Genomic DNA, 17,772 nt, shown 5'->3' on the forward strand with positions numbered 1-17,772 from the left:
CCCCCACCTTTACAAAGGTCAGCCTCTTAGCCTTGGAGAACCACTGGCAACCTTCTTCTGAGCTTTGCCAACTGATTAAAGTTAATACATTCTGAATGAATATTCAGGTCTCAGCTTTCTCTGGCTTTTGCCTTACAGCTCCATCACCAACTGGTTTTCCCAATGGCCAAATCCTAAGTAACAATACCTCACTGGCAGGTGACTCTCCACTCATTAGCACCCAACATAATCAGAGTCTACAACTTTATAGATTATAGTTGAAAACAGGTTTGGTGCAGGCATTGAGTATGTAACCAATGATCAATCAGTCCACCTGCTGGTTGAAAGACAGTTGGGGTTTACCAATGTTAGGGTTCACCTATGGCAACATCTAGCAAACCCCAAGAATTTACTGGTAAGTGTTTCCCCTGAGCTGGGTGTAGGGACAAAGATTGCAGTCTTCCCAGATGGCATGAGGTTTTGGGGGACAGGGGCTTGCCATCCCATTGCTGGGTAAATTCAAATGGTTCAGAGACTGGAGGTATAATCCAAATGATACAATTCTATGGAATTACTATTTTCTCTATCATTCTCCCGTTTTTAAAAAAGGAAAATGGTTCCATATTCATTTCAACATGGTACCTTTCTTAGGTAGAATATTTTATACTTTTTAAATTTTCTAATGCTTTATTAATTTTAGAAACATAACAAAGCAAATAGAAAACAAAACAATATGCATCAACCATCAAAAGGCAATTGAGTAATTAACACTCTACACACCGTACATACATACTGAAAAAGAAAAGTTTAAGTTCATCCATCACTATTTCTGACATGACTTCCAATCCCCCCACTGTGGTTCCTAAGTTTCATTACTCTGTGCACTTAACTCTCTCCTAAATTCCTCTGTTATTTTAATTATGTAACGATTTCCTAATTCATGCACAAATACCGTATTTTTCGCTCTATAACACGCACCTGACCATAACACGCACGTAGTTTTTAAAGGAGGAAAACAAGAAAAAAATATTCTAAATGAAACAGTAGATGTATGATTTTTGTGGTTCATGCTGTGGCCACAGACATGTGATCTGATGGTGAGTTTGGGGTGACCCAGTGCAAAAATCCTGAGGATCCATGTGGATCCGTGCTTTGTAACCACGTTTTAAGTGGGGAGGGAAGGAAAAGCACTCAAGGGATAAGGAGCACGCGTGGGGTGGGTGGAGAAGCAGCTTTTCTGCGAGCTGAGCAGGGAGGGAAAGAGCACTGTTGCTTTAAAGGTATACTTAAGGTATTTGCCCTGTGCCTGGGGTTTTTTCCATTTAACAGTTTGCAGCCTTTTTCTTCGCTCCTTGTTTTGAGGCAGAATAGATTTGAGCAAGTGAGGAGGACTTGGATTGCAGGGGATTTGCTATTAGCTGTGTAAAAGCTCTCCTCCTTGCAGCCTTCTACTTTGTTTGTACAGGTGGCTACTGGTATCAGGTTCAGTTTGAGTGATAAGCAGCCACCAGCAGCAATACAATGGAGCACAAAAAGCAGTAGGGGCACTAGGACCCAGACAATGCTCAAATCTATCCTGCCTGAAAACAGCTGAGAAGCGGGGGGATACCCTTTCTTTTACTTCCTGGTTTTCACTGCGCTCGTGGCTCAGAGCTCCAGGTTGGTTTTGGGGTTTTTTTGCTGCTGGTTGCTTAAACTTTATCCTTCCTGATCCAAGCCCTCCTGTCCCTCTGCAGCCTCATTGCTCCATTTAGAGAGCGCTGGGACCTTTGCTAGCTGAGGCTGCAGCAGCTGTTGCCGGCTACTTTAAAAGCGCCTGCTGGCTTTGAACTGCCTGCCTTCTCCCGGCTTGCTATGGCTCCCGTCTGTCCCTCCTCGCGTGTAAGCGGCTGCTGCCCGCTTTGCTGCCATGGCTCTCCTTCCCTCCCTCCTCCTCAGCTCCTCCCCCTCCTCCTGGCTGTAAAGCAAGCAAAGCTAGAGCCGTTCAAAGCCCTGCAAGCGGCTCCGCTTTGCTTGACTGACGGCAGCCATGGCTCCGGTCGAGTGCATTCGCTCCGTAACACGCACAGGCATTTTCCCTTACTTTCTAGGAGCAAAAAACTGCGTGTTATGGAGCGAAAATTACGGTAATTCCAGGCCTGCCAAAGAATTTATATCATGACAATGTTTTTTTTAAATATTCTCTGTAGATATTCCACTCTCTATTGAATCTTTGATCTGTAGGTTCTTGGAATCTCGCTGTTAATCTTGCTAGTTCTGTATATTCTAGCTTTTTATTTTGCCAATCTAATTTTGAGGGGATAGAATCCCCTTTCCATACCTTAGCAATTAGAATCCTAGCTGCTGCTACCGCATACATCAAGATTTTCCTTACCCTTTTTGGAATTTCATTGCTCATTTTACCTAGCAGAAAGGCTTTGGGCTTCTTTGGGAAGGAATATTTAAACATAAGTTCATTGTAAATCATTTCCCAAAATTCCCTGGTTTTTTTGCCGTGCTACCACATGTGGATCATGGTGCTGTCCATATCTCTGCATCTCCAACAGATGTTTGATCTAGATTTATACATTCTGGCCAGTTTTACAGGTGTTAAGTACCATCTGTAGAGCATCTTAATGCAATTCTCTTTGAAATCATAGCATGCTGTGAATTTTAGGTCCTCCCTCCACAAGCTCTCCCATGATTCCATCTGGATGTTGTACCCAAAATCTCTGGCCCATTGTACCATGGCAGATGTTACTCCTTCCTCCTTCACCTCCCAGTCTGTACAAGCAAAAGTGTTTTTTTGGGTGTGTGTCTTTCTCAAGTCTTGAAATTTCTGTGGAAAAGCCTTTCTGTTTGTCCTTTCGGAATGTTTCATTTAGCTAAAAATACTGCAACCAATCAGTCAAATGTGTCCAAATTTCTTCAAATTTCTTTAATCTCTCAGGTAGAATATTTTATACCCACACAGGAGGAATTACCTACTTTCAATAACAAGTGCTATACCAGTATGGGGGGGAAACTCAGACTCACTCCCCACATATCTAATAGTGACATCTCAATACTTTCCAGCTTGCAGCAACCATATAAGGGATGGACAACATGGAATTACTATGCTGCTTATGCCACCCTGAAAAGTATTTAATGCACCCTATGTTTGATTTATGGGTAGTGTTTGCAGTGATTTTATTAAAGTCACAATTTAAGATTTATTTTTACATAACTTGAACATTGCTCACAACTTACCCTTCCTTGACTAGTGTAATTAGCAAAATGAAGAAATTACTTTGTGTTAGGTGGTTTCTATTGCTTTTCTTTCTTGCTTCAATGGCAAAGTGTATCATCATTTTTAACTTTTATTTAATCTATTGGGATTCTCATGTTTGTAGGGAAAACATTTAAACCCACAACTCAAGAAAATTAAGCTGCAAATACTATTATCTAACTGAAGCATAATGCATAACAATATTCAATATTTAACATTTTCTTCCTTTTCATGTTCTTTTCATGTTCTTCATTTCCCCCCATATTCTGGCACACAGAATGGTACAATATCACAGGAGATAAACAATTCTGCACTCCTGGAAAGGAGGGATGGAATGGAGATTCTCAGATCAATCAGAAAGAATTTACCTGATCCTAGCCCCATCAAATGAACATTGTACAATGCCCCACCACTCGTTCTGAAAGCAAGCTGCTGCTGCCAAATAGGCCTGCAGGATATAGAAACAACCTAAGCCTTAAACCCTTTTGGTTACACCCTGGCAGCAGCTCAAGACACACACACACAAACACACACACATATATGAAAAAGGAAAACCTTTGCAGACATTTCCCCGTAGCAAGATGCATGGAATAAGATTTATTCCCTTAAGATAGCCAGTCAGAAGTGAGATCAAAAGAAGGAGAAAAATAGAGGAAAGAGAAGTCTGTATTCTCCACTCTCTGAGATATATATTACATAGTATAAGTCAGCTTCTTGAGTCATCCAACTAGCTGGATATCCATTGGGTGGCAGATCAACCTATTCCAGGCCCTTGCCATTTTGTTTGTGCAGAAAATACAGTCAATCATGTCTCATTTAAGTGCAACTTTTAAAGGAACGATCCTGGAATATTCACATGGTTGGCAGAAGAAATTATACTGTAATTATCAGGTGATTCTGGAAGAAACTCCTTTAAGGATTAGCTTGCTAAATTCAGTGCTTGTGAGATACTTTTTTTCTTTATTCACCCATTTGCTCAATGTATGTATATGAGGGAGCATCACAAACATTTCGTTCAGGAGAGTAATGATTTGAATTTTTGCTGATCTAGGTATTCCTTCTAATGTTCTCTCACAGATGGCTCTGTTAACGTCGACTCTGACGAGGGATGTACTACAGATTGCAGCACGCAGAACTATAGTTTCACCAGAGAAGATGGTGATTACATATTTAATTTCAGGGAGTGTTGTTTTGGTCTAGACTGCCTCAAGAAATTTCTAAATCGTAAGTATATGCATATTTGTATATACCTTTGGGCATAAATAGCATTGAGGCTTTAGGGGTTTTGCATGATTGCCCTTAGACAAATGATATCATATAGCTGACAGTGGAAATCTTAGATGAAGCCCAAGGTGAAGCTTCCCTGCAGCTGGTTAGAGGACACTAAAGGTGGTCCCCATGCTGTCTCTTAGTAAGATAAAAGGTAAAGGTAAAGGACCCCTGGATGGTTGAGTTCAGTTGAAATCAACTATAGAGTTCAGCACTCATCTCGCTTTTCAGGCAGAGGGAACTGACGTTTCTCTGGTATAAAATGTTATTAGAATGGGAACAAAAAAATGAGCTGGTTAAACCTGCAATGATAAAATGGGCTAAAGAACTAGGACATAAAATAGAAATGGATGGGAAAGGTTGTGAAAAATTGATATGAAATATACTTCCTGTTATACTCCCAAAGGAAATAGTATGAAAATAATGTATAGATGGTATTTATCACCTAACAAATTGGCTAAAGGTTGTAAATAATTGTGGAAGTATAAATGGTACATGGAACTTTCTTTTATATGTGGTGGACTTTTAAGAAGGTGAAGGTTTTTTGGCAAATGTTATATGATGAGATATAAAAGATGTCTAAAGTGATTATATACAAAAAACAAAAACAAAAAAGCAGAAAATTTTCTCTTAGAGATTATAGGGGAAGAAGTTCCCAAAAAAATGTATTTTAAGTTGTTTATGTATGTAACAACAGTGGCTAGGATTCTCTAAGAACAAAAATGGAAGGAAGTAGAAGTTACCACCAAAGAATGGATAAGTAAGGTGATGGATTATGCAGAATTGGCAAAGTTAACAGGCAAAATAAGAGAATCTAAGGATGATTGCTTTGTGGAAAAATGGAAGCCCATTTCAGACTATTTAAGGAAATTATTGTATGATGAAGTCACAAGCAGGATTTGAAATATGAGCAGCATAAGAAATTAAAGAATAAAGTATTGATGCGTTGGTATAAGAAATAGAAGGTATTGTGCAGCAGAGGGAAAGAAGTAAAAAGACTGTGGAAAATAGGGTGGGGAGTCTGAAAAATTGATTATGCATTGATTATATCAATTTTTGAAAATTTAATAAGAAATTATTACACTGTAAAAAAAGGAAGAGAGGGAGGAGAAATGGGCTGAAACCGTGTGTTGATTTTGGGGTTGTTTTCCACAGGGCCGAAACGTAAGTTAAATGGGAAGGTGTGTCCGACCTGTTTTCCTTCTCTCTCAAAAGCCTGTGAGGGCTCAAAGACCATCAAGTGTTTTAATGCTGAGACCCAGTGCGCTGAGTTTGTTGTTGCTCATGGTAAGTAGCACTGCCAGCCAATGAGGTGGAGACAGGTTGGTGGACTGCTCTCTTGCTCTGTTTGTGGCTTTCTGCCAGAAAATGCTCTATGTATATTGGTAGGGGAAAGTTCTATTTTTCTGAAACTATAACTGTGGTAATGATCTTTGCTTTGCATGTATATAGATGAGACTCTATAGTCCTGGGGTGGGAATATCTACATTTTAAACATCCATGTCAAATGGATCACATGTATGGTTCTGAGATGCTTTCTATACTTGCTCAATACACTTTATAAACAATAAAATGCCCCGATTCTCTCTTCTGCACACAAACTCACCTGTTACTGCCCAGGCACTCATGTGAAAATGTCTCTTTTTCTTTACTAGATGACAGTGCAATTCCTGACAAGCATTTCTACGGCTGTGCATCACCAACGTTTTGTAAATTTGCCAAGAATTTAATGCATAGTGGTATCCTTTCAGGCACTATAACCAGAGCACGGTGCAGTGATATTCTGCCTCCCCTAGGGCAGCTCAACTTTGAAGAGTAGTTAGGAGAGAGCAATGTCTTCTTCCTTTTGGATCACACTGTTTCTCGCAGCAGCTAAGGTGGAGGGTGCTTGCCTGGTGGTGGGAGAGGAAGAGCGACTGCCATTCACAGGACTCCTTAGTTTTTATTTGGCTTGTAGTGCAGGGTGAATGGGATGCAGGGAATAGAGAAGCTAAAGTAGGAAAGGGGGGCTTGCAGGCTCATGAAAATATGGGATAGGGGTTAAATTTATCTTTGTTCATAATCAAAATAAATTGGTGTGGCAAATAAAAACCATGTTCTGTCTCTGTATTCATCAAATTAAGAATATTTGTTATCTGCGGTGGCAAAGAGAAGTGTTTATAAAAAGAACAAATGGGTAATGATTAGTTATTTTATTGATTTATGATATATTTATACCACTTTATATTTCAAAGAAATCTGAGTTGTTTACAATATCAGAAGGGCATCACAAAAGTTCAAACAAATACAATGAAAAGCTCCCCACCCAACTTCTCATGAGGAAACATTGAAGAAAGCTCTAAAATGCAGTCCATTGTTTGCATTTGCAGCTGCTTTTTTGAGATTTGCCACGCTGCACTAGGCACCCAGTGCAGACTACTACTGTTTGGCAGAATTCTGGAGAGCCAGTGAGAGATTCAGGAGTCAGGAACATAAGAGGATTTTTGCTGGATTGCATCAAAGGCCCCTCTAGTTCAGCATTCTGCTCCCAGAGTGCCTAACCCCAGAAAACAAGGCATGAGCCCAATAGCCAATAGAGGAAACTGCAGTATTTTAAGTGCAGAAATGTTTTAATTTATGTATTGCAATCAGAGAAGCATGAAGGGGAAAGAAAGCCCTAGATTAATAAATGCAACTGTGTGTGTGTACACAAACACATTAAAAAAATACAACTTTAAAAAAACAAACATTACAAAAACAAACTTTAAAATACATACATACATGCATCCATACATACATACCCTTCGACATTTCTCCATACAGCAGTTCTGAGAATGGCAAATTCCACATCTAGGCTCATCAGGAAATGAATTGAATATAAAAATGTCAATATCATTGACACCGGTATAGAAATATATGCTGTGACCATATTTGCATTATTGTGTACATTGACCTCAACTCACAAAGGGTATTTTAGATTTAGAAAAGTTGCAGAAAAGGGGAATCATGATGCTGAAGGGGATGGAATAACGCCCACACAAGGAAAGATTACAAAATTTGAGACATTTTAGCTTAGAGGAAAGACAAAGAAGAGAGGTAAGAAACCTATTTAAGATTATGCATGCCACAGAAAAAATGGATATAGAAGACTTCTTCAGCTTCTTTGATAATGCTAGACACAGAAGGAAATGGAATCCTGGAATATTCAGGACAGATCAAGGAAGGTGCTTTTTCAAAGTGTCCATAGTTAAACTATGGAAATCATAAAATGAAAAACGTAAACTTCGCTGGATCCAGCAATGTAAACAGGTTCCAGCATCACAGGATCACTGGGAAGATAAATATACGTGCATGTGATGTACCAATTGTTTGTGACTTTGTACCTAACAGTGAACCTCTTGGCCTCATGGCCATTGTGGTGAAACTGAGGTGGTTGTAGACTGGAAGGGCATTTGGTGAAATGCACGGAGTTACAGAAAGCGACTCATTGACTTACAATTCCTGTGTTATTAAAGTGAGAGCAGGATGGCATGGAAGGGGCTTCTGGAAGACTGTCACAGATTTCCATAAAGAGATGTGGCAACTGAACAGAATACAGTGGTACCTCGGGTTACATACGCTTCAGGTTACAGACTCCGCTAACCTAGAAATAGTACCTCCGGTTAAGAAATTTGCTTCAGGATGAGAACAGAAATCGTGCTCCGGTGGCACGGTGGCAGCAGGAGGCCCCATTAGCTAAAGTGGTGCTTCAGGTTAAGAACAGTTTCAGGTTAAGAATGGACCTCTGGAAAGAATTAAGTACTTAACCCGAGGTACCACTGTATTCAAATGCAGCAAGAAGGGAGTTTGGAAAGGCTGTCTTGTGTTACTTTGTTCATGTTATCTTTTGTGTGTTACCCATCTCTGGTATTCATCCTCCTCCCCCTCCCCCTCCCCCTCCCCTTTCCCCTCCTTATCATCCTTATTAAAATCCTCAGTGTCTCTCCATCACTCTTTTACCTCCATTTTCTTTTAAGTGTCCTCCATCTCCGCTTTACTCAAATCTCTGCTGTTGTTTAAAACAAACACTTCCATCCCAGTCTTCCTACTGTACCCAAAGATTATCTAGAAACCTTTTCTTACCTTGTAGCAAGCCTCATCATGGAGCATCACATGCTTTCAGAAATAGCCATTTTACCCTGCTTTTATGAATGAACCAATGGTTTATCAATGGGAATGTATTCTAAATGTTTTGTTTTTTAAAGGGTTTTCCTATATAATAAGGTTCCAAAAATATAGTACACTTCTGTATAGTACACCACTGACATTATCGCTAAGGCGTGAAGTCACATATGCTGTGATCTGTCAGGGAAGGTTGCTAAGGCAATGGGAGTCAATGAGGGCAATTGATAAGCATTCTTGTGATATTTTTTCTATTTTGTTGAGTGAATGAAACTTGTCAAGATCCCTCAGATTATTAGTGCCCAGTGTAAATCTTGTTTAATTGAGACTGAGGTGGAGAATGGATGTATATTACCAACAGTTTAACATGGACAATTCCATAGAAGCTAAAGAAGAGCAAGGAAAGCTCTCTAGCTGTTTAGCAGGTTGAAGGTTAGCTGTTGATGTTCTCAGTTCTGTCAGATGCCTGACTTCAATCACAGAAAGAATCACCTTCTATGCACTTGTTAATCTACGGGTCTCCATTTTGTGTGAGGTTTTTGTTCTCAAGCAGCCAAAGACAAAGGATGCACTCTTGGAGCAAACAGCTTTGGGTTGGAATGAAGGCCAATGGTGTCCATGTTCAGAGAGACAGATCTCTAATTTTTGGTCTGCTATAATGTTTTAAATATTTTTGTAAGAAGCTTAGCCTGTGCTAAGGGGGTTTATTCACCAGAAGGTGGAGCCTGTTGATGCTAATACAACTATAGGCTCTCTCCTAATGTCACCAAGGGTCGTGCCATGGCCTCCCGCCACACAGGCATCGGACAGGATCCACGACCGCTGGATTCCTTTAGCGGAATACCCAAAATTGTTGGGGAAGGCGATGGCCACACCTTGCCCCCCGAAACACCAACAACACATTCCAGTGCCTAACCGCCACCCGAGCCCAAAGGCTCGCCACCAATACCCTCACAGCTGCAACCAATCCCTAAGACTATTGGATACGTTAGCCAGCCATATGTCATTTCCCCGATCTGAAAGATGAACGCCGTCATCCCGGAATAGGGTCTAGTTGCCAATCCGGATATCATCATGAGATATAACTAGGCCATTCATAAAACGCACTTTGCATGCTACTGCGCAATTCCAGAGTCTCCTGGATTTCTCAATGGTCATAATGTTATGCGCACCTCGCCAAACCTTTCTCTTTAAGAGAGAGGACCAGAACAGGGTTGTTCTGGGAAATAAGGCAGCCAACTCATCCAAGTCCTTTCTCATGTTCCACAACAAGTCAACACTCTTCCTGCTAGCCCCCAGCTGAATGATTAGAATGTTAGGGGGGCCCTACAGTGCAGCTTTTGCCTTCAGCAGTGGCATGAGTTCTTGCCAGTGCATGCCCCTTCTTGAAAACCAGGAAACTCGCACCCACGATGGTAGCCCAGGTTAGGCATGAAGCCAGAACTTGCTGACCGGAGGCAGGCCCAATGCACGATACTGTGGCCGCAAATCCACACTTGACTACCAAAGACAGCTAAGAATAAAGAAATAACAGAAAAGACGGGTAAGCGGAGCATTCTCAGAATACTATCGGATGCAACTTTTGTAGGCATTGGATTTCCAGCAGCCCATCTCCTTGATCCTGTCTGCTGGGAGGCCCATGTGTGCAGCCGTTGTGGCCGCACCAATCCTAAATGAATGTGCTGCGTAGTCTTTGGAAGGGAAACCGCAGGCATCTATAGCTTTGCGAAGTACCCTGGTGAACTGGTGCCTCATCAATCGGGATCCATCCTCGTGAATAAAGAGCGGGCCAGGGCTGGGAGGTCTGAGGTAAAGGTATCACCTGGTGTCCTTTACTGGTCATGGGCCCTTCTGGCTGGAGGCGGTGAGTTGGACTATGGTGTTATTGGTTTCAGAACTCACAGGGTTAAGGAGTTCTGGTGACGTCTCTTTCCTGAGGCGTGGTTAGAAACTCTTATGGGAGTGGTTTGACTCTGAGAGTTTCAGTCTGGTTTCGCTTTTGCGGAGAGAGGATGCAAGATGTGTGCGTTGTCACCCGGAGAGATTTAAGAGATGTTTTACTTCATGATTAAAGGCTAACAAGATAAGGAACGCCTTTGTGTCTGCTCTGAATTTATTACCCACATGCTGCAATTGCTTCACCGCTGTGTTTACTCTGCTACTGGCAAGAGGCAGAGGCAGGAAGGACTTTTGGATCAGCACGGACAGGCAGCAGAGCTGCGTAGCGGAAGCGTGCCAGGCTCCATGTTTGTTTTTCTTGGCACTCATGGCAACTTTGGCCTCTCCGTTGCCATAGGTTATGGGTGCTTGCAAACGCTTTGAAGCTGTTGCCAGACGTACCGGTGTGTGGTGGAAGCCAGCAGGAAGGTTGCTGGGGCCAGCCGGAGCTGTCTTTGAGGCTGGAAGGAGCTCGCTGGGAGGAGAGCCGATCTGCCGGGAGCCGAAGGAAGCTGATGCCAGTCGTGAGTAAGCTTACCCCGGAGAGAGGAGGAGATGGCTCAGTCCCAGGAACATGGCTTTGAGCTTAAGCTGCCATGTGCGAAATTAACCACTCAAACGTGGCTGGAGTGGAGTTATTTAGCAGAGTTGTCCCTAGTTGGAGCCAAGCTCTGGGAATTGATCAAGCCGATGTCTACGTCAGCTGGGGCAGTTGCAAGCCAACGTGAAGCTGAGGAGCGTGTGCTTACTTTTCTGGCTGAGAATGTAAGTGCTGATTTAAGGCCTGTAGTTCTGGATGCACAGAAGCCTGAGGTCGCGTGGCTAGCTCTCCAGGAAGTGTGTAAAGCTGGGGGCGGAAGCAAGGGCCGGGAGATGGCTGCATCAGAACAGGGAAGGCAAGAGGGCACTAACCACCTTCGTGGAAGCCGGTGCACAGCTGGGAAAGGCTGTGGGACCCCTGAGGGGGGTGAATGGACTATTGCCACTGCTGCTGTTGCTGCCAGTTTTGCAGAGTCTAAAAGCTGCGTGGGTGATGCAACGTGTCTGCGTGAGGAGCTTGGAGAGAGGCAAGCTGCTGGGGGCCCTTTACCCATCACTGGGGGTGCAGGAAAGCGTCCTGGGAGCCCTGGGAGCAGTGGGGGGGGCGGTGAGCAGTAAAAGCACAGAGAAGCCTCTTTTTCCAAAGGCTGCCAAGAGTTGTTTGTGTCGTAAGTCGAAGCCTGGGAAACAAGAGAGAGCTGAATGCTTCAAGGCCAGACATCTGCTGCAGAGGGAGATAACGGCTGCAGAGTTGTCTGGGAACTCTGAGATAAGTCCAGTCTTCGGAGCAACGGGAGAAGTTGCGGTTTTTGAGGCTGCCAAGGACAGGAGGTGCAGCGGGACGTTTGTTGGCATGGCAACGCTACAGAACAATACCAGCAGGGACACAGCTGTGAGGTGGATTGTGGATTCGGGTGCGAGTCATCACCTCATTGGGACGCCATCTGCTGGGGAGCTGCGTAATTGCAGGGCTGTTTCAACTGGAACTACTGTTACATTAGCTGATGGCACAAAAATGACAGTTTCTAATGCTGCAAATGTATATGTTTTTGTTTTGCAGGCGGAGCTGGAGTATTTCATTGTACCAGGGATGAAGTGTTGCCTGTTATCGATACCTGCTCTCGCGAAACAGGGCTACAAAATTTGTTTTGAAAATGATACTTGTTCCATTTTCAGAGGGGGGAGACAACTTGTCAACGTGGCATGCAAGAACAATCTCTTTGTTCTGGAAACACCTCTGGAGGGTGGGGGGGAATGCTGGAAAAGCAGAGGCGCAGTGTGCTAGTGTTCCCAGCCATGATTCATGTGTTCATATATGGCACAAGAGAATGTCTCATGCTTGTTTGGAAGATGTTAAGAGGTTGCCCGGCTGCACCAAAGGTTGTAAAATCACACCATGTGAGGGATCCCTAGTGTGCAGGGCATGCAGCAAGGTTCAAAGGTGCAGGTTTCCCGGGGTAAAGAGGGTAACCACAAAACCTTTTGAGTTGGTTCACACAGACCTTACAGGACCAATGAAGTGTGAGAGTCTGGGTGGGGCCAGGTATCTGCTAACGATGGCAGATGATTGTTCTCAGAATTTATGGTGTTTCTCTCTCAGGTCACAGAGGGAGGCAGCGCAACTGATCCAGGATTGGGTTGCGGAGGTGGAACTAAGGTTCTCCACCAAGGTGCAAGAGTTCAGGAGCGACCGTGTTCACAGTTCACTGGGTCTGCTCTGAAGGAGTTCTTCAAGCAGAAGGGAATTCGTCACCAGGTGACGAGTGCAAAGTCTCCTCAAGAGAGAGGCGTGGCAGAGCACAGGAGTGAAGCACTGGCTGAAGCTGTCAGGGTTTTACTGTGTGACTCTGGGCTGCCTCAGAGCTTTTGGAGTGAAGCTTGGAAATTTGCCAGCTTTGTTTTTAACAGGTCCTACAATCACGATGTAGGTGACACACCGTATTTTCTGTTGCACAAGAGGAAGCCACAGGTGCATTTCTTCCGTTCGTTTGGTTCCAGGGCTTCAGTGCCAATACCAACAACGCAACGGAAGGAGGGTGGTCCTAGGTGCCAGGACATGATCTTCTGTGGGTATGATCCTGCAACAAACGGGTGGAAGTTTGCTTACCCAGAGGGTGATCAGACCAAGCTGCTGGTCAGCAAGCATGCTGAGTTCTTTGAGCAGGGTGGTTGGTCGCGGCCTAAGTTTGGTTCTGATTTTCTCTCAGAATGCTTGTCCGATTCTGAGGAGGAGGAAAGGGAGGAAGAAAGGGAGGAAGGAGAGGCAGAGGCGGAGCCTCTTGCTGAACACCAGGTTACTGATGATGGTCAAGCACAGGGGTGGGTTTCTCCACAGGTTAAGAGAGAACCCAAGAGCGAGCCTTCATCTCCTGTTAGCCAAGTGCAGGAGGCCCGAAGACGCAGCAAGTCAGAGGGGGAGTCTTTTGTGCTGGAAGACACACTTGCTGACCCCAGTGGGTCAGGAGGAGCACCCGAGGTTGTGCTCCAGCGGTCAACTCGCACCACAAAGGGGGTTCCACCTGAGAGGTTTCAGGTCACCAGTGCGTGGGTTGGTTTCGCACAGTGTGATTCTGGGAGTGTGGAAGGGATTCAACAATTGCCTGGGATAGATGCCAGTGGGAGGCAAAGGGCAATGGGAGGTGAGTTGAACTCAAAGAGGTCTGTAAATAGGGGTTCACAGTTTCCCTCAGGATTTGAGACGAGAGGGGGTGTTATTGGTTTCAGAACTCACAGGGTTAAGGAGTTCTGGTGACGTCTCTTTCCTGAGGCGTGGTTAGAAACTCTTATGGGAGTGGTTTGACTCTGAGAGTTTCAGTCTGGTTTCGCTTTTGCGGAGAGAGGACGCAAGATGTGTGCGTTGTCACCCGGAGAGATTTAAGAGATGTTTTACTTCATGATTAAAGGCTAACAAGATAAGGAACGCCTTTGTGTCTGCTCTGAATTTATTACCCACATGCTGCAATTGCTTCACCGCTGTGTTTACTCTGCTACCGGCAAGAGGCAGAGGCAGGAAGGACTTTTGGATCAGCACGGACAGGCAGCAGAGCTGCGCAGGGAAGCGTGCCAGGCTCCATGTTTGTTTTTCTTGGCACTCATGGCAACTTTGGCCTCTCCGTTGCCATATATGGTGCCCTTACCGCCCTGGTCCGTCTTAGACTGATGCACCTGCACCATCCTGCCTGAACTGGACACCTGCACGTCCTCCAGGAGGAGGCTGCGCGTTGTTCCACTTGAGGTAGCTTCTGCTACCACCTTGCCAACCCTAAAGGCACCAAAGAAGGCTATAGTGTATGCCGCAGAGAACAGCTGGACCTCAAACACCAAACAAGGCTATAGTGTATGCCGCAGAGAACAGCCGGGCCTCAAACTTTGACCAGCAAATTGACCTAAGTTTCATACGTTAGGGGAAAGGGACGATACTTTGGACCTGAAACCCGTGAAGTCGCACCATACTTTCTTATAAGACCTGAGGGTACGTAGCGGGGACCCTTCTGAAAATCACAGGTGGATGAAGCCTGTGATTGTGGGACTCGGCAGGCACCTTTAGCGCTCCCCAACCCAATAAGGAACCCAGAAACGGGCTCTGAAGTGAAGAGGGGGAAGTGGTGTTGTGCTGTGAGTTGACTGCTTTTTCTGCGGAGTGAAGCCGCATAGCCGTTGCCAGAGAGCGCTGCCTTTTTCCTGGGACAATTTGGCATTGAAAATAACTAACCGTGAGTACTGGAACGCTAAATAACTGGATTTTAAACAAGCATTGGCGAAATAAAAGGAACTTGGACTCTAAAATTTACTCTAGTTTGGTACTGAAACGGAAAGGGCTAAACAGGAAGTCACCCTTCCGTTTTCTTGTAGTCACAACAAAGCAAAGACAATGTAAACTAGAGCCTTAAAAATAACTTTTAAAGGATCTTCTTTCACCATTCAAAATTGTGGAACCCCCCTTCGGAAGCAGGAGAAGAAGGGGGATTTTTACTGAGTTATTTAAACCTGCGGAAATAAAGTTAAAGTAAAGTAACTTTCCACTGTCCTGACCCTGGAGCGGGGTGTCAGATTTGACGTTTGAAGCTCATTGACCAGAAATAAATGCTTTGACATATAGTTAAAAGGAGGGAAACATTGTGATTCCATTGTTTCCTTTCGCTTTTTTTAAAAAAAGAACAAATATGGACAAAATATCTTAAAGAAGAAACTCTGTTGCTATTGTTGTCAAGGAAAAGAACAATCAGAAGTCTCTCCCCCTAGAGGGGAACTATGAAATTGTAACTAAATCCTGGGAACTTGCGGCTGTTTACTGATTACAACTGTGGGAAAGAGTTTTGTGACCTTGCAGGACAATGCCTTCAGAAGCACTGTTAGGTGCTTTCTGTAATATAAGTGCCCTATTGGATCAGTTAAGTCAGAAGATGGATTTTATGACAAAAGCTGCCAGTGCCTTTGATCAGGTAGTGGAAAATTACATGGAGCCCACTCAGGAACTAAAACAGGAGTGTGCCACGACAGAACAACAGAAAGAAGAGGACCCTGCTGAATCTGGGACGCCAGGGATGGAGGGACTCTCGGCCCAGCAGGAAAGTGAGCTTTTGGATTTGGCAAATGAACTTGGAAAAAACCAGACTTGGAAAGATTTGGACTGAACTGGAAATGGGGGGTTGGATTGACCACTCTATGCAGGGATGTTTGGACTTCCCGAGTCTGGAAATGGGTCGCCAGAGGTTTGGAGCTGTTGGGACTTCCAATTTTGGAGGGAATCTGAAATATGCTTTAAAACATCATATGGAGCTTAGTCTGGACTATGAGAAAGGGGCTGATTTGTTGAAAAGGGTCAAAAACACTACAAAGTTGGAGTTCCCGCGAGTGAAAGGAAAATATGAAGAAGAGCTGCGAAAGGGACATGGAAGAGATTTGAAGGCCTTGGATATTAGGGCACCAGGTTAATGTGCCAGACTAATGGGGGAAAGAAAGGACTGACAACCCCGGGACCGGGGGGAGGGGACGCTGGAAGAAGATTGGATTGCTTTTATTTTATTGTATTTTCTTTTTTGTATTGTTATTACTAGAAATGTATGATGAATGTTGGGAAAATGTTGAAATTACTTGGCTCTTGCTAAAATGTTTAAAGAATTCGGTAAAAAGGTAATGGTTATGAGAAGTTGGTAAAAAATATTTAAGTTTTAAGCTCTAAGGCTGTTTTTATAAGACAAAACGAGAATAGAGTAAGGTAACGTAATGCTTAAATATTATGAATTATGGATTTAAGTTTTAAACATTAAGGTTTTTTATAAGATAAGATGATAATAGAGTAAGGTAAAGTAATGACAGAATATTATGAATTTTGAAAAGGATTTGCTGTGACAATTATTAATCAAGATACAAGAGATGGGAGGAGGAGGAGGTCATGGAAAGAAGGTAATGGAAATTGCAGAATTTGAAAAGGATGGTTCTATTTTTGTTTTTCTTCTTATGTTTTTGTTTTTCTCTCTTTTTTGTAATTTTGTCTTTTTTGGGGGGTATTTTTTTTTTTAAAAAAAATCTTTTGTTTCAATAAATATCATTATATATATATATATAAAAAGACCTGAGGGTAGAGGATGCAACAAACGCTAATGCTCCCTTGATAACTTCGCGTCTCCAAGGTTCCGTAGGTGATCCGGAAAGGGTTCTGGCAGCAGCTGAGCCCAAGGTGCTAACAACCGGAAGCAAGGCATTGGAGCACAAATGATCGAAGTAGGTGAGACCCCTCTTGGAACACAATGACTGCTAAGCCAGTATGTTAACCACCACCTGGTTATCAGTTCTGAAGCACACCCGGCGATTCCGGAACTCCTTGGTCCATATGTGAATAGCCACAACTATGAGAAAAAACTCCAGAAAAGTGAGATCCTGCATGATGGCCTTCCCTTGCCACTCTGCTGCCCATTGTTGTGCACACCAATGTCCCTTAAAGAACAGACCAAAGCCCAGGGACCCTGCCGCATTGGAGTGGACCTGGAAATCAGAGGCCAAATTAAGGATTTCCTGCCATAGGGAGACTCTGTTGTAGTGTTCCAGAAATCTGATCCACATCTCAAGGTCTGCCTTGACCGACTTGGGGAGTCTTACTCTATGGTGTGGATGCTTGAGGCCTGCTGACAGCCTGGCTATGCAGAAGCAAAATGGGCGGCCTGGTGAAACTACTCTACATGCGAAGTTGAAATGATCTAGCAAGGACTGAACCTGTCTAAGAGTGACATTTTTATTTTTATTTTATTATTATTATTATTATTATTATTATTATTATTATTATTATTAGGGAAGGGTTTGACGAATTGTTTCCTTAAGGGCAATTATTTTCTCCTCTGGCAGGCGGGCAGATTGAGCTGCTGTGTCAAGTTCTATACCCAGGTAAGTAAGATGCGTTGAGGGTCCGTCTTATCTGCCAGCTCCTGGTCCAAAGCTGAAAAGGCTTCCAGAAGGGAGGCACATTCGCCGGTATTGGGCTTCCCAACGAGTAGAAAGTAACCAAGGTAACGTCTCACCCCAGGTGAGTTGGTTCTGTAGCACAAGGCCCAGTTCCAAAAGGTGCTAAATGTCTCAAAGGCTGAGCAGGCTACAGAATAACCCATTGGCATAGCTTTGACAATGTAATATTTCCCTTGAAATTTGAATCCCAGCAAATGGAA

General features: G+C 43.6%; 1 protein-coding gene across 1 annotated transcript in view; it reads left to right on the forward strand.

The window, feature by feature from the left end:
* Window positions 1-6,520, forward strand: part of LOC308590566 (uncharacterized protein) — a 70,954-nt gene extending 64,434 nt beyond the window's left edge. The window contains exons 4-5 of the mRNA XM_081200717.1: window positions 5,651-5,782; window positions 6,151-6,520. Of these exons, the coding sequence (XP_081056843.1) occupies window positions 5,651-5,782; window positions 6,151-6,314 (296 nt within the window). The 3' untranslated portion in view covers window positions 6,315-6,520. The remainder of the gene's footprint in view (window positions 1-5,650; window positions 5,783-6,150) is intronic.
* Window positions 6,521-17,772: the final 11,252 nt, after the last annotated feature.

The sequence above is a fragment of the Podarcis bocagei genome (genome assembly GCF_964188305.1).
Source record: "Podarcis bocagei genome assembly, chromosome: 7".
Taxonomy (NCBI): domain Eukaryota; kingdom Metazoa; phylum Chordata; class Lepidosauria; order Squamata; family Lacertidae; genus Podarcis; species Podarcis bocagei.